At 41.1% G+C, this 22,477-nt stretch overlaps 1 protein-coding gene across 3 annotated transcripts in view; it reads right to left on the reverse strand.

Moving 5' to 3' along the window:
• auts2a (activator of transcription and developmental regulator AUTS2 a) overlaps window positions 1–20,795 on the reverse strand; it is a gene marked incomplete at its 5' end in the record, with an annotated part of 386,388 nt that extends 365,593 nt beyond the window's left edge. For all 3 annotated transcript variants that reach the window (XM_080434942.1, XM_080434943.1, XM_080434941.1), the window contains one exon: window positions 20,520–20,795. In XM_080434942.1, coding sequence (XP_080291068.1) covers window positions 20,520–20,795 — 276 coding nt within the window. The remainder of the gene's footprint in view (window positions 1–20,519) is intronic.
• Window positions 20,796–22,477: the final 1,682 nt, after the last annotated feature.

Below are 22,477 nucleotides of genomic sequence, written 5' to 3' on the forward strand. Positions count from 1 at the left end.
TACTGCATAATATACAAACGTCACCTAGACAGATGCACAGCTTGATTTATTGGCAGCAGTAGGCTACGGGCTAGAACAAAAAATAGGTGTTAGTAAAAATGTGTGGTGTCAGTAAAAATAAATGATGTTGATGGTTGATGTGTACTCTGTACTGCATGGGACACTATGCTGCACTGATTTGCACGTCAACACATCATAAAGGTAGCAAAGCCACACTTATCCGTTCATCACGGCTGCAGAGGGAGCTTACTTGTGGATCCTTAACACTCCCCCCATTATACAAAACCCTCTGCCTTGACACTTACACAAAAGCATTTAAGATTGTCAAGTTTATTTCTAAAGCACAAATTTGACAAAAGAAATACCAAAAGTTGACCAAACTGCTGTACAATGAATCTATGACATCTCCAAATTTGGGCATGGTTTCAGCCATATTCGACCGCCACAAAATTCAAGTTAAATATAAAAAAATATATAAAACATGTGAAGAAACTGTGTTCCTTCCTTGGCCTACTGGCAGCATGCAGAATAAAATAAAATACAAGAGAGAAAACACAACAAATGTCAAGCAATAAGACACACAGGTGAGTCTTAAATAGAATGGACGGGGGAGGGAGACTTAATAAAAAGTTGTAAACTATTTCAAAGCCTCGAGGCAGTATTGGAGAAGGCACAGTTGACCAGGACAGAGGAACAGACAGGAACATTTGTTCAGAGGATCTATAACTGAACTGGAGGGGGAATAGGGCCAAAGGAGGTCAGAAACATGCCAATCCATAGTGCTTTAAGAACAAATAATAAAACCTTTCACTGGATTCCGTATTTATTTGACAGGGCCAGTATTCAGGAGATGTGGTCCTTCTTCTTAGTGCCAATCAGGAGCCTATAGCTGCATTCTGAACAGACTGTTGCCCAGACAGAGAGGACTGACTGACTGACTGACTGACTGACTCCCATGTAAAAGGAATTACAATCATTGATATGGGAGGAAATTAAGGCATGACTGTGACACTATCTCCAGATGCTCAGAGTAGAGGAAAGATGTTAATTTTGCAAAGGTTTTTAAGTTGGTAGAAGCTACCGACCACATCCACAAGTTGATTTGTTTGTCAAATTTTACTGCGTGTCAGTGGTCAGAGCAGAGGCAGCAAGAGTATTGAAAAAACACTTTACAGCAATTACACGCACTGCCTGTCTGGGGTCAGAGACGGCCGTGTGTTGAACAATGCTGAGGACACAGGCACAGGTTTACAGCTTTTGCAGTATGACAGACAAACATTCAGCGAAAATAGCAGATTTACATGCTCACAAAACAAGTTGTGAGTACATTTTTAAACAATTGTAATGGAGCAAAAAGTACAATATTTGCCTCTGAGATGTAGTGGAGCAGAAGTATAAAGTATGAAAAAAAGTTTATTTAAGTAAAAGTACCTTGAAATTGTACTTAAGTATAGTACTTGAGTAAATGTACTTAAGTTACTTTCCACCAGTGGCTGTAGATCTGCTATTTCCAGTGAAGAGATTTGGTGTAGAGGGAAAAAAGGAGGGGGACCAAGTACAGACCCCTGGGGGACACCGTACACACACACAGGGTTTAAGGTGTGATTTAAACAACATATAGGGTTGATGATCCAACAAATATACAAAACCTAGTCTTCTAAGACAGACAATAAACTGAATGAGCCAGTAAATAGCCCCCTCACTATTTTCAAAACAAAGTGTTTGAAGACTTTTAGCACAATAAAAAACCTAGACTATTCTATTGTGAAAATGCAATACATTATGAGAAGCTCTGCTCAGCAAGTGATAAGGCTTGTCTCAAGGCTCCTTCCACTCACTAGAGTGCGGATGATAGCCCGCTAATAGCTAGCGAGACTACTGTCAAACTAATCGTGCATGTGTGCGTGCATGCATGCATGCATGCATGTGTGTGTACGTATTCACATAGCCTGGGGTATACTAAAACCTACAAGACTACTCTGGCATTTACATAAAGAGAGCTTGTTGTCGCAGTGTACATTCCCAATGGCCATTCAAAGAAAATACACACAGGGGAGTGAGAGATACACAAATGAGAGTTTGTCTATGTGTGTGGGGGGGGGTTCTAATTGTTGGAGTGCTTTAGTGCTTTATAGTGCTTGAAGCTACGGTGAAGACACAGACAGCAAGTTTTCTGTTAAACATACCCCGTCAGCCACGCTAAACACCACTTGTCTGGGGAACATTTAAACTCGCCATGTTCCTCTAGTTTGAAATCTGGGCCGTGCACGGGAGAATGCCTTGGGATCAACAGTCTGTCTGCAAGGTTGTCCTTGCACTAAATAAGACTAAAATAAAGACACAAACAGACAGCTACACATTTGCACTGGTCCCATACTGTAGATAGAAAATAATTGATAATGGAGATGTAGATACATACAGAAGTACACAGTATTCTGTTACTCAAACTGACCTAATTTAACTGAGTGTACAAATGTAAAAAATGAAACACTGAGGATTTTACTGTGTCGGTACACTACTTAGCACATGGTTAAAATATGCATTGCAAGGGCACTAACAGCCCATCCACAAACTCTCAATTGCTCCCACGGTAACATTGAATTAACCACTTGAACTCCAGCACCGCTATTCTGGGAGGAACATTCACCAAAAATGACAAATCTGCAAGCTCACAACACGGCACATTGTGACTGTAGAGAGGAACATTCTACCTCTAATAAAGACACCCACTTGCCAAAAAGCACACGGTAATATAACAGGAGATGAAAGGGTTTATGCAACACTGCAAAACAGCTTTGTGGCTGTTGTAAATAAATACCATCATGTGTGAACTCATCCTGAGGCTTGCACTTATCCGGAGGCACGGCCCTCCTCTAGAGCAGAAGGGACATTGAGTGGAGTGGCAAGGGACCTCCAGCCCCATCTGGCTTTTTGGAGTGCAGCCGTCCACACAGTATACATGCACACAGAAACTTGTTCTCTCTCTGAGTCCATGTGTGTCTGATGTATTTTTGTATTGTCTCATACAGTACATTTATTTATCATATTATGCTACTGTAACGCCCCTCTCTCTCTCTCTCTCTCTCTCTCTCTCTCTCTCTCTCTCTCTCTCTCTCTCTCTCTCTCTCTCTCTCTCTCTCTCTCTCTCTCTCTCTCTCTCTCTCTCTCTCTCTCTCTCTCTCTCTCTCTCTCTCTCTCTCTCTCTCTCTCTCTCTCTCTCTCTCTCTCTCTCTCTCTCTCTCTCTCTCTCTCTCTCTCTCTCTCTCTCTCTCTCTCTCTCTCTCTCTCTCTCTCTCTCTCTCTCTCTCTCTGGCATATCCACAACCTCACAGTGCATGGCACCCACTCTTGCCAACCGGCAGTGACAAACAAAGTGTTGCACCACAGTAAAGGGAAATTGGTACCATAAGTGTTGCTGCACAACAGGCTGACGGAAGACACTGCCAAAAAAAGTTAGTGCACCGTTTAATGCTTAGACTATGAAAATGGAATTTGTTCACCCTGTTATTTTAAGGCTTTTCTCACCAACCATCAAATGAAGCAATAACACACCATGATACACATGATTCAGCCTCACCTTGCAGTTAATGGATTCAACTTTGGTGATGAAATAAATAGCAATGTAGTATCACGAATGACAGACACACACAAACACATCCACATTGGTATTACTATACTTGTGAGTAGGGCTGCAACTGTCGATTTCTTACCGATTATTCTATCGATTACAGTCTATATTCTTTTAATTGATATGGTGTAATATTAATATTTAATAATCGAGAAGCACATTTCTTTCAATGAATCACTTATTTTATGCTTCGTCGCTCGCACAACTGCGTCATGCAAAAAGGGAAAATAACTGATATACAAGCCCACAGCGCGTAGCAATGTGAAGCGTGTTGAGCTGGTAGATCGGCTATTATTCTTTTTTGGTTAAATCAATTAGTTCCATTAACTGTTGCACCCCTACTTGAGGACAGCAACGTTTTAGGACGGCTATTTTTTGTTATAAATGCCATTTTTACCCTTTTCTTGAACACTAGACCCTAACCTCTACCTTGTCCTTAACCCAGCACTAACCCTAAACCTAATCCCTAAATGCCTAAATGCCTAATTCTAACCCTGACACCAACCTGAAACTTGTCCTAATTGCACCCTTAGCTCTAAGAATCTTTGTTAATAACCATGAAAACAATATCTCTCTTGTGGGGTCTGAACAGAGTATGTGTGCATTGGTACATGTGGTAGCTGACCGGATAGTGTGTCACTGTCAACCATCTAACTGGATTGCATCCGCCTGGAGAGCTGTGTTACATGTCTATTCCCACCCACCCCCAACCCCCCCCCCCCCTCTAATTAAAGCAACAACAAAAAAATGCCTAAAAGAATGTGAGATAGACAAGACATATAAAAGAGACATGCATTGGCAGCTGTCCACTAACTCTGACAACCAATCCTTGATGACGATGATGATGATTTACTGAGATGAGCGTTTGTGTCAGAAACGTTGCTTTTCAAAACAGATATTACTGTCATCCTTACATTTTCCTTCCAGTACCGACTGTTGTTCATTATTAATATTCTAGCCTCATGCACGTGAATATTTGATCACAGATGAAGCCTGATCCTATGTGCTCCATTGAAGAAAATGTGCTTTATGAGCAATAAATTGAAGCAGGCGGAGGAAGCCTTCATTGATGCATTTTCCAAAAATCTTTATTAATTTATTTTTACATTTTCAGAACATGGGAAAACTGCCGTGCAATGTGGCACAACGTGAGCATGTATATGTGCTATTTTCACTATTCACTCAATTTCACTGTACGACAAGGTATACTGGGGCTTAAATGGCTAAGAGTGATTAGCATTGCTGACAAAATTAGTGGCCTATGGACCTTTTTGACAGATGGGTAAACAAGGAGGTAAACACAGCTGAAGGTAACACCTTATACTGGTTGCGTTTCATTTACTGTAGATGTTTCTGTGTTCCAGCATGGCACAATTATGATGAGGTGGATATACTGGTTTATGTGAGGATCATAGGATGGAGTTACTAAATGAACGGGGGAACCAGGAAGCAACTTGTGGAGGTTAATGAAACCTAAACGCTATAACCATGATAGTAGGTACTGCACATCAGATCACTTCTAGCTAACCTACAGTACACATATTTGTAATACGCTTCTTCAAAAACCGGCTGCAGGTATTTCTGTCTGGATTCGAAATGATCAAACATAAGTTGGTTGAACTCAAAGCATTGTGCCAGCTGCTACATTCTGCAGACGTAGATTGTGCTTGTCAATTTAAAATGAACTGAGAAATACGTGTATTTATCTATCTATACAGTGCGCGCGCGCACACACACACACACACACACACACACACACGACAGCCTAGTCTACAGCAATATCAGTCCAAATGAGAGCTCCTGTGGAGCATGGAAGCATGGGAGATGACATCATACCGAGACACAGCCGGGGAGCCTTTAATTAGCGTTTCGGCATCGTTTGACCTGGAAAATATGGACATAATTGCGTATGGTAGGAGAGAGCTGCATCCTACATCAAAAGGACTATAGCTTTCATCATGACCTTAAATGTTTGTCTTTAGTCATACAGAAACGTGCCTCATTTAATAAAACGTTACAGAAGGATCCGATAATGAGAAGACATATCGTTGACGTCGGGCAAAAACCTTGTGGCCCCCCATTTCAACCCTTTTGTAAATGAATGCCCTACTTCATCATACAAGAGTGTTGCACTAGAGTAGTAAAAATATGAAAATAGCTGTTTTTTTTTCACTATGTTATTAAATATATATAACAAAAGGTTGGTTTCTGCCCGACAGCGACGATATGAACCAGGTGAATGATGAAACACCAACAAACAGAGTAACATAATGCTCTGTGCTTATTCAGTGTATAAGACAGTGGAAGCAGGTGTAAATGGAAGCAGCGCTACACTAGGCAGGCTGGCAATGGGAGGATCAGAGATGAGAGAAGGGATCAAAGTTTCAAAGCTGTAAGCAGAGATCTGTACAGAGATCTCTCCACACACACACACACACACACACACACACACACACACACACACACACACACACACACACACACACACACACACACACACACACACACACACACACACACACACACACACACACACACACACACACACACACACACACACACACACACACACACACACACACACACACACACACACAAAGGCATGGAAGGGGAAGGAAATCGGTCCAAATGCAACATCATGGGGCATTTACACAGAAAAAGAGAGAGAGTGAATCTGACCTCAGCTCTACGTCAAGCCTGGCATTTTACAAGCAAATGTGTCTGTTTAGTCCTCCGGTCCCTCACTGGGGCCCAATTAAAGGAAAAATGTTACATTAACCGGAAGTGGCCTAGGCTGAGCAAGATCAGCCTAGCAAGATCTAAAAGAAGGCAAGCTAATCAATTGAGAATCAGACAGTAAATTGTCTCCATACTGCTAATACAGTGTAATCATTTGCATCGGTTTATTTTGTCTTATTCTTCTTTTCCACAGATAAGCACTACATTAACAGGTGTATGGACGAGAATATCCAGTGAAAGTCATTTATCAAGTGTTCTCTAGCTGGGTGTCTCTCTGGGTGTGCCAGCAGGCAAAGAACAGGAAGACAAAATATTTGTGTGCTGCAAGTCCTATGAGTGTTTTTTGCCTTTGTGGTCTGGTGACATGAACTGCTAGAGGACTTCTGTATCCATTCCATTGCCAGAGCTTGTCATTAATATTCATAAAGCCTTTTCTTCACTGCTACAGCACCAGTCAGTCTTTTTCCAGGCATTGTATGCAGACGAATGAATTCAGCAGTGCTGGAATGGAATAGGTGGCCATTACACTACCAGCTACAGTAGATGGTATACTACAAAATAAATGGAAACCTCAAGCTTCCTAAACAAAGACGCTATATAACTAACATCATGTTCTCACCATAAACACACAATGACATATGGATGGAGCCATTCTTCAACATACTAGGATGTTCAATAATTTCAAGTATAATGGCTCAGTCCAATGTGTGGTCATATCCACTTCATCAAGTACATAAACTGGCTTCGACATTCTATGTAATACTTAAGTTCAGCATTACAAAAAGTAATATTACCGGTAATCCTATGAATAATTTTCCTGCATGCCTACATCCACGAGGCAAATAACATTCGCTCAAGCTACAAAAGGCTAGAATGTTCTAGGGCAGCCAATTAACATCCCTGGCTATGAAATACCATAAGCTATAAAAATAGAGTCTTTGCAGAAGAAAAAAAGGAAATTACCATCTTCAATATGTTTGTGAGCGCAAAGAAGAGTACTGTATACTGATATTATTCATGATTTGGGATATCTGACCCTCGCTTCCTCCACCACAACCTTCCCAAATTCTCTCTCCTTTTCCCTGTGAGATAGATGCAAACATCGATAGCGCTTGTTGCACAATGTCCCTTGCTGTTCAGCTATTTGTTAAACCCAAGCACACACACGAACGCACAATTGTCTGGGTTTTTTTTTTCTCCCGTAACAACAGGCAAGGCCCATGTTAGTGGTGGTCATGTGACCATGCGTATCTCAAAAGCACAGCCGGCTAGACAGCAAAGCATGCTAGGGGGCCAGATGATGTCTGTATTGTCATTGTCAGGCGGCGTGTTTGACAGTCTGCGAGGCAAAATATGCTGAAATAAGCTTAAGTTATTAAACAGAGTGTGAGAGGAAGAAAAATAAATCCTGCATGCATGATGTCTTTAAAATGGTTACGGAGAAGTTGATCATGTTTTCCTGAGGAACGCCACAATAGTGTTGCTGCTGGAGCAGTGCTCTCTACACCACCGTTTCTCAAACAGTGGGACAGGACCCATGTTTGGGCTGCGGACCAATTTTGAATGGGTCGCGAGTAAATGTCAATTTACTCGCGACCTAGTTTCCTACATTATTACAGTATTTGAAAAGATTTAAAAAAAGGTTTCAATTAAAAACAATTACAACATTTTTCTAAAGTATTTCATAGATAAAATGGAAACAAAACTAATCATTTCCATAAAAACTGTGTAAGAAGTAGTGAAAATAGCAGATCTACAAGCTTACAACACGGCATAAAGTGACGTGCTGTGAGCTTGTAGATCAGCTATTTTCACTAGTATGGGGCCCAGGCAAACGTCTAGTATGTCTTTTGGGTCTTGAGTTAAAAAGTTTGGGAACCACTACTGCTTCTCAATGTGGGGTCCAGGGACCCGCAGGGGTCCTTGAGGGGATTCCAGGAGGTCCCCCGGCTAAAAGATTGATTGTAAGGAACCAAATGAACCCTTTTGGGACTGTAACTCAGAGAATGTACAAATGGAAAACAAATTAACATTCATGTATCCATGAATGTTAGAGATAAAAACATAACATCAAATTGGGGTGCGTGACCTACTGTACAATGTGCACAAGAGCAGGGGGATGAATGAGGATTTGAATGATGCCAGGAGAGCAAAGCTCAGCTCACATCCAGTAAGCAGCAGCAATGTTATACTAACACGTGGAGCGTCATTCATAAAATCTAATCAGTCTGATCACTCAAATAAACAAAGATCTCACCACGGGTATTGCATAACTGGAGGGGAATGCGTTCCCAACTGGCATCGTTCCCAATGGGCGTCGGACTGGCAATACTAATAATCATCCATCTATAAATGTGAGAAATCTAATAATTATATTACAGAGACTATTGTGGTATATGCTGAGACAGATGTGACAGGGTGGTCATTATTTCTTTTTCAGGGCATGACAAGGCATCACAGGTTTCTTTCTACGCCACAGGAAGGAAACAGGGCCTAGTCAGCTTCCTATTGTCAGGTCAGCCACTCCAACTGAAATCAATTTCTCTAATTCGGGATGTCTGCGAGAGTCAAGAGAGTGGTGACCATTGCGGAATGTGGACCTGTGCCTCTGGCACCAGTGTGTGTTTCCACACACATTCAGAGATGACAGGACATTTTACTTGGTGTGTCAGTCATGAGGGCCGTCGCCTCTCATTAATACGCACCGTACATCATTCCTTGACAGCCTCAGAATGCTGCTAAATGAATATCTGCCATTAGTGCCAAGAGAACAACATAAGGACACGTAGAGGGTGGAACATTAATTAAGAGACTGTAAAAGTGGTATTATTCAAGACAGAAATATCTGCCAGAGTCAGCTTGAGTCCAACCACAGCTGTCATGAAAAGGCTCTCTTCACGATGTGCGCTTGTCTTTAACCTGCATTCTCTCGAGGAATAAAGAGAAAGCTTTAATACAGCTCGTCTTAATACTTACCGGTATGCCTCTTCATTGTTTGAAATGCCATTTTTCTGTGCTTTTGGAAACAGCATTGTCGTTACCTTTGATTTTGCATTAGTCTGTTCTTTACAATGAAGTACTAATCAATGTACTGTATTCTCTCAATATCTCTCTCTGCACGTCTTCCGACCCCTCTTTTACGTGTATGAGCTGTGCCAGAGAAAATCTATTGTTGTTGTTCTTTTTATGCTGGCAACACATAATCAGCATCAAATAACCTGAAGAAAAGAAAATGCCAGACAACAAATAAATCTGACAATTTGTCAACTTCATTTGCAGTTAGGAGAAAGGACACAGAGACAAGGTAATCTGAGGAGACCTGTCATGTTTACTCCCACTCCACTTTAAAATGACAATATCAACTAATTGACAATTATCATTTGTTATTTGAATGTCTAGAGAGGTTGGAAGATTTTGACTTGGAGCTTTGGAGGAGTGAGTGCGGGGAAATTAAGACAGTAAATCATTGTTTTCCAACTTAAATGCATTGCTCTCATAACAGGCCAACTTAATTGCTACAGACAGAAGATAAACGGTTGGCGAATACAAGTCCTGGTTAAGTAGTTGGTTATGCCATTGGGAGGGTGCTTAAATTAAAAAGAAAATGCATAAATAAATAAGATGTTTATAGTGGTGTGTGTGTGTGTGTGTGTGTGTGTGTGTGTGTGTGTGTGTGTGTGTGTGTGTTAAGATAAGATCTTTGTTGATTCCCTTTAGGTGTTGTAACAGCAACAGCAGTAATCGTGAAACACAGGATAAGGGAAAGGGAGAGCGAGAGCGAGAAGAAAAGAGAGCGCGAGAGAGAATAGTGAAAGACAGAGACTGGATTGACATGCAGATTGAGGTTAATTAAACTGTGGCTGCCATTGCCATCATCATGGCAATGGCATCATGACATTCACCTATCAGTGACTGTGACAATAACACTCAATAACAATGTCAATACAAGTTCACGTGTCTAAACAGAGTCATGAAAGCTACTAATATCAGTGTGAATTGAAACAACAGAGTAAGACGCTGGCAGCAGATCTAGCTGTGCCACTGCAATCAGAAACGGATTTCATCAAGCTTTCTCTAGAAACACATTTCCTCCTTTCCTCTCTTGCATGGTTTCCTTGGCTTGCACCTCTCCATGCATCCTTGGTGGGAGGTACTAAGACTCCAGGAAAAGACACAACAGGGGGAAATGTGGATGACTGGATGCAATTAAGAGACTTGGGATGCACTCAACGTCTTTCACTGTTTCCCTTCAGTTTCATCGCCCTCACCAGGGGGCACTCAGCGTATAGCCTTTGGTTCAGCTGGGCCACCATTGTCCTAACTGCCCTGCTGACTATGGGCTTTGTTGTCTTTTAATAATGGATGGCATGATGGGTTTTCCTTGTTACAGCCACTGGGAGGGAATGTATCTCCCCTCTGTAACACTATCTCTCACGACATCAGAGCGTGAAAACTGGCACACTTGTGGGTCCAGGTACTGTGCTCTGTGGCTGTGCCACTGGCTGTTTTAATCTGACATGCTTCAACATGAATCCGTTAGTATATGAGCTAACTTCAGGACAGAAAACATTGGTCTGACTTTGAAGCTCCAAACTTCAGTTACTGACTGCCCTGGTGTCAAATCCAGACACAAAGCTAACTGATTTGTTGTATCTCTCGACAAATCAGAAAAAGAAAAATGTGCAATGTGTGATACTGTATGTGTGGGCATGTGTGTGTTGAAAACGAGCCATTAGCCTATTAACTATGTGAAATTATGTTTTAGGTTTCTGTTCACCGGAACATTGCCGTAAATTAACAAGTGAGCTACTGTAATGATTCGAAGTTAAACTTAAAGAAAACTATTTATACCCGTTTTCATACGGAACATTTGTTTAGCATGCGATCTAACTACAACACGACATCCAAGTTCATGTCCAGACAGTACACAGTCAAATTCTCAGGCTTAATTTATTCGCTTGCAACTCTGAAAGTATAAGAATATGTTACAAACTCTCAGAGTTGAATTAACAGAGTATTCTGTCAATGTTGCCACCAGGCAAAGAAGCAATATATGGCTAGAATAAATTGGCTTCTTTTTGCAGACCAAATTAATAATCGGAGAATTGTTGACCATGCAATTCAACAAGTCTCTTGGTGCTCTCTTGGCTTGACAGCCGTTTCAAGCCCCACTGGTTAGCGTCATTCTTAATTAGAACAAGACCCCAACAAGATCCCTGGGGCACAGCAATCGAACTGTAATGCTGCTAAATTAAAAAGTGAGTAATTCAGATAATGTTTTTCTGTAGACACAATCTAGACACAGTTCCCTTATGGACTTATGGTACATTTTAGGTTAAGACAGTAGGTATTATGAATGTTGGAGAAGTGGTAGATGGATGACCAAATGAGTGTAAAGCATAATTTAAATGTATACTGGATCAAAATGACATGACTCCTTCGCTCGATGCAAATCTGTGATTTTCAACGGAAAAACATTTTCAGTAAGTGACAAGGTATAAATTAGCCCTAAGGAGAAAGATTACTGTAGCAACAGCCATCCACTGTCAACAGTTTCATGTAGGTAAAGATGAATAGTGACAAATTGCATTATGGAGAAACACGCTGGAGTTGGTTTGGAAAGAAGGCTAAACAGCCATTTAAGGATGCAGAAATGGAGGGAGGGTATGATTTGAGAAGCAAGATGGTTTAAATCACCATCACCATTAGACACAGCAACCGCAGCTAAATTAGGGAAATGATGGAGCTACAGTAACCAGTAGGACTGGGCAATATACTAGTTTGTACAGTATTGCATTCTACAACATCCCGACGCATTTCAATTGAACTGGTAAAATGGTAAATTGGTGTAAAATAGCCCAGGCTAAGTGTTGTTTTAGTGGAGAAGGGGGCTTGATTGACTTATTTCTTAAAGCACTGCGATAGGCTGCAGCTCAAGCCTTGTGCCTCTCAATAAAACGGCTGCCTCCAAAAGCACTGCTGTGAAGCTGCTGGGTAGTTGGAAGGCTTTGATTTGGATGTGCTGAATAACAACTTCTCGATAAGATTTAAGAGCACTTCTCAGCCAACTCACAAGAAAGAAAACCCTGTTCAAAGTGAAACCGATAGGGTGCAGGTTAGGGCCGGGGTAAACTATTGCACTACACAGCAAAAATGAATAAATAATAATACTAAAAAAGAAACCATATAGTGAGACACGGTACTGGAAGTTGCATTAAAGTTGGATTGCAGAACGTACGCCTGACTGCCTAAAGGGTTTTCAAACCACAGGAGGAAGAAGACACTGAATTTACTGTATAACTACTAGTCGTGAAACATTTGCAAGGGTTTTTGTACAGTGCTTCTGACAGAAGGCATGCAATCAATTAAGACATTTGGAACTAGAAGCTGCCATTGATTGTAGACAACATGACTTTACTGTACCATGATGATGCACTGCACAGATACAAACTGTATAGTTTTTAGATTAGATGCAACTTCTGTATTTGTGCAGCTATAAGGACAGATCTTTTTGAGGATTTGTACCTACAGTAGTAAACGAGTAGATTTAAAACTTGGAGAGCTGGGAGTATCAGAAGGGATGAAGAAATTACAACTATCTCAACAGCGCCTTCTCTCATACGGCCTTATCGCTGCATGCAAAAAAAATTATACTCTTATTTTGGAAGAAGAAAGAGGCCCCCACAATCAAACTCTGGCTCAACGAGATGACAGAATCTTACATTTAGAAAGAATCAGATTTATACTCAAAGACAAACTGAAAGATTTTGAAAAGATTTGGAAGCCTTTAGTCTCCTTTCTTAAAAGGTTGAAAGGCTAATCCTTGTGGATGACCCGTGTCGCATGTAATTTGGGGGAGGGGGAAGGGAGGCGGGGGGGTCCCTTTGTTTTTTGCTTAAGTTTGAGTGTATTCTTTTCATGTTACCCGTCTATTTTGTGTATATGTCTGTTTGTTTTTGTAAAAAAAGGAAGCAATCCATGTATATGAACAGAAATGTATAATCCTACCCTGTGCTTCACAATAAAAAAGATTTGAAACAAAACTTGGAGAGCAAGTCCTTGCTAGATTAAGCCGAGGCCGTAGGAACGGAGACATTTTCTGCGGTCCTGTTGTCTTTCACAAAACAGGCCAAGGCAAGCATCAACAGCCATGGGTAATATCCGTTCTGTCAGACAATGTCAGCACCGACAGCCTGCTCCCAATTTAACAATGGCTCCCTGGAGTTCACCCTTATTTGGTACGGTCAGTTAACACTACTTTGTTTTGGTCCAGATCTTGCAGCACACAACACCAAAAGCTTATGATGCACGAAAATAGATTGCCTTTGAAGCAACCGTCAGAAATGTGTTTACTGTACAGTGTATCCCAAGACCGTCATCATACAAACTACTTCTCCTGCTCTTATATAAAATGTAGTAAAGCGGCTCTATCTGCAGAAATGTAAAAAGTAGGCTCAGGGGCAGTGTTGTTGCAGCATTGTGGTGACTGATGGAGACCAACCAGCATTATGCCTCCAGGGTTCTGACCTCATCAGGATGCAACTACAGTATTATGTGCTGAGACAGAAAAAGAGACACTAGTGCTGCCCTATTCATTGGTAAAACAGGTGATAAACCACTGGAGCACTACTGAAAATAAAGGGCTGGCAAACAAACCACCAAAGTGTTGTTTTTAAGTCTGCATTGCAGATGTATTATACTCCATGGGCACAGGCTCCAGGAAAAGGACTGCTTCTAAGTGATACACTAGTCACTAGCTGGCAGTGCAATACAGAAAATCTTCACTCAAACGTATTATGGTTAATAAGGTGATCATTTAAACCACTATTAAAATAAATGAATGAATAAATAGAATTGAAGTTTACAGTCTACATTTCCCCAAAGGAAATTAATGTATTTAATTCAGTCTGACCAGAAGCAGGGATAAAACATATCCCCACCGGCGATAATAAATGAATGACAGAGCGGGGGAAATCAAAATAAAACTCTGGACTTACCCCCTTCATTGTTTCTCAAAGCAAAAGGACAGGACGTTTGGGCACTGTACTGTATGCACACACAAAAGTCATCATCTCTTGTATGATATGATGCTGTGTGTCACATGCTGGCAATATAGATTGACATGACCCATAATTTGCTGATGACACGCAGCTTTCAGCCCCAATAAACCACAACGATCTGGACAGGAAAAGGGTTTGGGAAAGCATACAGTACTAGCAACATCCAGACCAAGGAAAGCCTATGGAAAAACAGTGCAGTAAGAAGAATCAACCGAGTAAATCAATTCATCTCCATGGCATATGGCTTTGTGGGTTTGCGTCCTTGTCCCCTGTTGACAGCAGTCACAGTTGAAATCCCACTTTCATCTGATGCACCTGAGGTGTAACTATACTTCACCCTTGAGAGATTCATGACATTGTCTGGGGAGGCCTGCTATTATCCTGACGTTCTATCACTCTCTACACTCTCTAGTACCTTGGTTCTCAAAGTGGGGTCCGGGGACCCCCAGGGGTACTTGAGGGGGTTCCAGGGGGTCCCCAGCTAAATGATGGATAGGAACCAAATGGACCCTTATGGGTCTGTAACTCTGAGAGTGTACAAATGGAACCAAATGGACCCGTAACATTGATTTTACAATATGAATTGGGGTCCCAGAGATAAAAATGCCATTAAATGGGGGTCCGTAGCCTAATGCATGTCAAACTGGGGGTCCTTAAAATCAAAATGGTTGAGAATCACTGCTAGAGCCGCAAAAAATCTTCTCTTATGGGGGTCCCTGGCATATCTTTTGGAATGGGGGTCCGCGGGCTAATAAGTGTCAATTTGGGGGTCCTTGACATGAAAAAGTTTGAGAACCACTGCTCTAGTACACAAGGGCTGCACAAATACTGTATGACTAAAATGGTCATCCTGTTATTCATCCTATTATTGTTGCATAATATTGCAATCTATTTTGATTATTGTTAATTTAATGTTAATTATTATGGCGTGGCTCTGCATGAGTCTAGCCGTCTATAAGCATCGTCTGCCTGTGTCTGTGTGTTCAGTCTAATCTCTGGACAAAAGCACTGAACAAATCAGCACCAAATGTTTTGTACACACTGTCAGCAGGCAGCTGTACACGACACGATAAAGAAAGGTTGAACCTCAAACAGAAAAACAGTGCCTTCATATCTTAAAAGCCTAGTTGTTGTGATTTGTTTTTCTCTAGTTCTTATGTAGTCTTTTTACCCGCTTGCTGAAAGCTGGCGGGTCTATGCAGAGGCAGACCTATGACTCATCATTCGACAGATTCATTTGCATTCGACAGATTTGTTCGACAGATTTGCGTCATTGGCTGTCGTTTAAGCCAATGGGATACTTTCCCATACTCTGAACGGGCGGCCTCGTCCTCCCAAGCTATGGGACTATGCAGTCCTCCGAGCGCTAGCCGAATTTGGCTAATAGTTAGCTTGTATGATGTTACTAACTAACTGTTTTTAGCCAAGCGCGCTACTGTCCGCTCCCCATTAGTTATCGACGCAAGTCGCGTTATTACTCTCGTAATTTTCATGTATTGTACATCCCAAAACAAAATTTATTCACCATGTTATGGTGCTGTAATGACTTCCTATTTTCTCAACATAATACTGCCTTTCACGCGACCTGCCTTTTTACCCCCGGTCTCAGTAGCGGGGGGCGGGGCGGGTGCGGGGAGAGACCGGCGAGTTGAGTGAAACGAGTTGGGGCAAACGCAGTCCCCACAACATCATTTACTATTCTGTGCCTATCGGTACATAACTCGGACGGCGGTAATTAGTATACATGGCAACACTAGTACGAGTACTTTTCCCACCACTGTTGCTGTTTTTAGCATGACTGCCCTGTTTACAAATGAATGACTACACACTACAACCAAGGTTACTGTAGCAACATTTTTCATGTAAGGTATGACGCTAAAATCAGCTGCATTTTATCAGGAAAAAAAAAAAATCTACAAGCTCACAACGCATCGCCGCCTTGTGAGCTTGTACATCTGCTATTTTTTATTATGACGTTTTATTGAATACTTCATTTACAAAAGACATTAATGAAACCAAATGGACCCATTTGGGTTTTTCTTTCATTTAAGCCAGTAGTGAAAAGGGCTAACTTGCAGTTATGCATTACAACTCAAGCCTAGCTGTTTCAAACAGTGAAATCAAAAGACACGTTGTGAGCTTCACTTTTATAAAGGGTTAGGGTTACATTGCAGTATTGATACTTTTACTTAAGTAAAACATTACAGTACTTTTTCCACCACTGTTGATGTTTTTAACATGACTGCCCTTACGCTACCTGTATTCTATGGACTCACTTAGTTTATTGTGAAAATAGTTTATTTCTTTCATACATAAATGAATACTAACTGGTCACCACCGGTCTTTTGTCCAGGAACAATGCATACAACACTATCAACCAGTCCTCCTGGGTGTGTGTGTCTTGTCATTTTTGTTGTTCATACATTTCTAAGTGAAACACTGTAGTTTTGACTTGGGTAAGGGTAGGCTACATTATGAAGTAACTATATCAGCTGGTGAAAATAGCAGATCTGTCAGATTGTAGATCAATTATTTTCACTATCATTGATATTGTACACACCACACACACACACACACACACACACACACACACACACACACACACACACACACACACACACACACACACACACACACACACACACACACACACACACACACACACACACACACACACACACACACACACACACACACACACACACACACACACACACACACACACACACACACACAATATATTGGTAGCCAACCAATGAACCTCTGTGGAGTTATTTTTGTTGCATTCGAATGGCTGAGATTTTATTTTGATGACAACTTTTACATTTTGTGCTGCAGATTGGGGCAAAAACAGCCTGCCGCAAGCGGGTATATTATGACTTTGTCATTTCTTGTTTTCTTTTCTTTTACTGTTCCTTAAGCTCTCTAAAGTTGTTTTATGAAAACACTTCATAAATTAATTTGATTTGATATTGATTTGATATGATTAGCTATATAATGTGATTTGTGATAACTACCGTAGTGATCATCACTCTTTTTTAATTATTTGACCGCAGTTAAAAGTGGAAATAACACCCCTTACAGTAATAAAATGACAAAATCAATTATCCCCACAAGCATAAAGCCAAGAGTCAGATACTGGATGAAATTTGAGGCTTTGCAAACATTAAACAGTCTTTCAGGGACAATTTTATCAGTACTGTAATTAGACACAGAATTATGTTATAGTGCTGTCTTTAATTACTAGAAGTATTAAGCATCAGCGTAGCGATAGAATTACCATGGTGACAGTAGTGGGTCATGTGCATGTGCATGTATGTGTCTGTGTGTGTGTGTGTGTGTGTGTGTGGGGGGGGGGGGGTCATTAAACTGAATCAACATTTACAAAACAATGTTGTACCAATTTCTGCCAAAATAAGAATGTTTCAGAAGATAACTGCAATGGTTTGACCGAACCTGATGAAAATGGTGCAAGCTATGAAGGAAATGTGAAACAAATACATAAAAGACACAAAGAGGAATGCTATGTACAATGATAGATGCACAATTAATGTGTCTCTGGTTCAAGGTTACTTACAGAAGTAAATTTGTTTGTTAAAATAGTGTTAAATAGCTCTACACAGTATTCTGATAGTAATCATTGCAATAGTGTTTGTTCTCCCCCATCTCCCCAGTTGGAGGTGATGAAGCAAAAATAATTAGCAGACAAATTTGTAACTGGGACACTTGGGTTCTCTCTCCTGATGGGACAAAATTGGTGATCCACCTGAACATGTATTTTGTGCTTATTAAAGAGCTGGAGAGATGGGGAGACCCCTGTTACTGAACAAACACTCTATAGCAATGATTACTATCAGAATATAGAGCTTTAACAAACAAAAAAAAGAAAAGAAACAGGTTTCATTTTAACTTAAAAATAACACTTAAAACACATTGGCTTTAACATTAGCAATTTGCTCAAGTTATCTGTCATCAATCTTCATCCATTCATTCATTGACCTACAGAGTTAAACCATAGAGCTGAGGCGTTGAAACATTAACATGCAAACTACTGGACTCACAAGTTCATTTATCACAGCACGAGTACCTCTGAAGGTTAATGCTTAACCCATTCGATCCCTGAACGCATCTACAAATGTTCTGGTTTCTGAAAAACCTATGTTGCAATATCAGTATGGTGCTCAAACACGGATCACCCAAAATGATATGTATTTGGCCCGCGGACCCCCATCTCAAAATATTTTGTTCCAGGGACCCCCCGAGAGGCAAAGATTTGAGTTACAAAAAATATATATATGTATTCAAAGATTTGCACACATTTTCACGATTTTTCGAAAAATAGCAGATCTACAAGCTCATAGCGCGGCACTCGGTGCCGCGCTATGAGCTTGTATATCTGCTATTTTTAAATAGCCATCTAAAATGACACAGAAGAGTTCCCGGATCGAATGGGTTAATGCAGACTTTAGCACTGATGGCAAAACAAGGTCATACCAAAACAAAAAGGACCTAAGCAGCAGCGTGGGCTCTCAAGTGACAAATACCGGTTACTGTCTAAAAAGGCAGTAAACCTTGGGGACAGGGAAGTGAGTGAGTGATGTAAAATGTGACATGATGAAAGTCATGATCCGATGACACAGAAGGAGTTACTATGCAGTATGCAGGAGAGAGAGATTAAGCCCATTCAAATCCGGGAACGCATATCTGTGTCATTTTGGATTATTTGCTATATCCTATAACCATTATTTTATACTTTGGCTATACAATAATAGCAGATATACAAGCTCATAGCACGGCACCGAGTGCCGTGCTACGAGCTTGTAGATCTACTTTTTTTCTTTTTTTCGTGAAAATTTGTGCAATTTTTTTTTTACTCAAATCTTTGCTTCTGGGGGTCCCTGGAGCAAAACCATTTCATGTCAAGGACCCCCAAAATTATATGTATTTGGCCGCGGACGACTTTAACCCTGGCCTACATACAGTAGGCTATTTGAAAATAGCCGATCTACAAGCTCACATTTTTTTTACGTTTTAAAAAACAAATCTTGTTCAGGGGTTTCTTGGCACAACATATTTTCAGATTGGGGTCCACAGCCAAGTACATTTTAATTTGGGGGTCCTTGACATGAAAAGGATTGAAAACCACTGGTGTAAATCTGATGAAATACTGTAAGGTCATCTTAAACTCTAAAAGCTCCTCTGAGGCTGACTCAGCTAATGTTAAACATCCCATTATTTCTGGCACATTAACATTAACACTAGATAGCAAACGAGGCATTTGCAGTAAAATAAAATTAAAAAAACATCTGTAGCCAGTGTGTACATAAGATATTCTTATCGGGATATGTGGTGAATGTATTGTACACAAAAGCGAGCAAGTCATCATAAGTCACAGCTGGAATGCAGCTCATGCATTCCAAGAACTGGAAAAGCCTGCACAAAAGACATTAATCCCACTTTGAATAAACCTCAGGCCCAGCGTTATTACATGGATCGAGTTGTTCCTCCACTAGTAACTCAACAAAACAGTCCAACCGTCAATATAATGCCTAATTTATGCTCCTCCATATGACCGTGTCGCGCGCTGTGTAAACAGCAGCTCTACAAGCTCACAACGCTTGTGAGTTTGTAGATCTGCTACAGTATTTTTCAACGTGTGACACCGCCATATGCATAAATCAGGCATAAGAGTTACCAATCCCTGATGTGGCCTATGTTGGGCACTTTCTTATGAAAACAAATCCTGAGCCGTGCACACATCAATAACAACCAGTACTGAGTGACACAGATAGAGATCTATGGCTACAGCGCCTCATTTAAAGCCACATCTGTTGAAATCCAGCTCACACAACAAACCAAATATGCGCACAACATGCCAAGTCCTGAGGCAGCCCGTGCAGCGAGAGAGAGAGAGAGAGAGAGAGAGAGAGAGAGACTGGATGTAATCATCTTAACATAGTGTTAAGGCATTCATGACGATGACCAACTACAATAACAAAAAAGAACAACCATTACACTCCATCCACTGGAACAGCTCACCCATGGCTGAGGAGCAGCTGCAGCAGCAGTAAGCCAGGCTCAAGAGTACTCACCTCCAGCGCCTCCAGTGTCACGAAGGCGGTGATTGAGAAGCCATCGATGATGTCCTCTTCGGCTGAAGTAGACTCCTTTCGCTTTCTCCGCGGGGGTCTGGGACGGGAGGACGCGGGCTCCTTGACCCCTTCCCGCTCAGAGTCAGAGGAGAAGCGGAAGACGGCACCACTTACATGGTTGTTGTTGCTCTTTATCCCTTTGGATTTGTGCCCCTTATCCCGCGCTGACCTCGACTTCCTCTTTTTGCGGAGGCCACTGGATCGAGGACCATCCATGTCCTTGAAGGCGGGGGGGGGATAGATAAATCCCTCCTCTTTATAGAGATAACCTGAGCCTCTCAGGGGTGAACACAGGAACGGATGAACGTCTGCTGGTGCAGCAGAACTCAAAAATATCCCAAGTAAACGGTTATATCAACGAATAAAATCCAAGGTAACCAGATAATATCCAACGGGCGAAGGCTTGTGCAGGAAGTGCATGGGGTGACTGATCCACTGGCTAGGCTCCATGCTTAGATCCCGAGAGGCAGTCCATCACAATCCAGGGACAGAGGGTGAGATGGTATTTTAAAACATTGCAATCAGGCTGCCGACACCAGCAGAAAAGAAAAAAAGGATTTCAAGTTAAAGAAAATGTCTGGTCAGTGAATATGTCCCGCCATGAAGAGATAGCCAGTTGATGGCACATCTTTCTTCAAAAGAAATCTACTTGTTCTTGCCTCCTAGATGACAGAGAGAGAGAGACAGAGAGAGAGAGAGAGAGCGGAGGGGGGAGGAGAAAATATTTGTAACATGTTTGCTCAGCAATACATTTGATCAGAGACATTTTCGCAAAAGGTGATGATATTAAGTATATTAGGGTTTTTACTATTCTACCTAATGTGGGCTGAAATGTGTCATTAGGGTGGCCGTGGAATCATCTGCTGATTTTATTGTCTTTTCCTACTTTGCCAAGTCATTAGAGCCCTGGGCTGAGATCATTATATGTTGTAAGTGCTTCTTCATGAGTGTCTCTGAAGCTTTACTACTAGCTCGTCTCCTACATCCTCCACTTAACATACAGTATATGTATTTTTTTGTTCCACTGATTATGATTAGGTGTTAACATTTGGCTTGTTTGCCTTGTGTGAACCTCTCACAATAAAATTTGACATCTGACTTATTGTGGTAGAACTGTAAGGTGGCCAAGTGTGTGTCAGTAATTCATGTTAACATTGGCCCTACTTAAGTTCTGTAACAATAATGTGTATAATCAAACTGAGATAAAACAGTATAGCTTCAGTCGAATCAACAGTTGTATTAAAATGCTGATAGAGTACGCTCTTCCCACCCACTCTTCCCTACACATATCTGCTATGGTAATAGAATTCATTAGCATAATTAAACCATGTCGAAGCACATTTCACTCGTACACCATGTAGCTTAATAGCACATGCAAAATACATTTTCATTCATTATGCATAGTATAACATCTTGGTACATCTACGATGAAGCATTTGGTTTAATTTGTGAATAAAATTGTGAAAAAAAATGCGAAGATGGCTATCAGCCGTTCACTCACTGAGGGTTAGTCTTATCATATGCCTAGACTGTCTGTGGACTCTTTTCAACTGCATGCACACTACTCCATGCTGATCCATTTCTCTTATTGTGATGTCATCTACTAACACAATACTCTCATTTCACCACAATTAAGTTCTGCCTTGATATCACCTTAGCTGTAAGTCCTGACATGCCTAATTGAATGCTACACTGTCCTTGGGGGACGTTTATGATGAGAATTCTGCCAGGAAAACTAGACAGGACCCTAAAATGATCTCATCATCACACATTGTAACACAGAGCTCAGCAGGCCATAGTATTCAACCGTTTCATTTATATGCTGTCACATTATTCCTACCACATTGGGATGCAACATTCAACAGTCTCTGGTCTGATTCTGAATTATTCTCCAGACA

This window comes from Gymnoscopelus braueri (assembly GCF_963280865.1).
Source record: "Gymnoscopelus braueri genome assembly, chromosome: 8".
NCBI lineage: Eukaryota > Metazoa > Chordata > Actinopteri > Myctophiformes > Myctophidae > Gymnoscopelus > Gymnoscopelus braueri.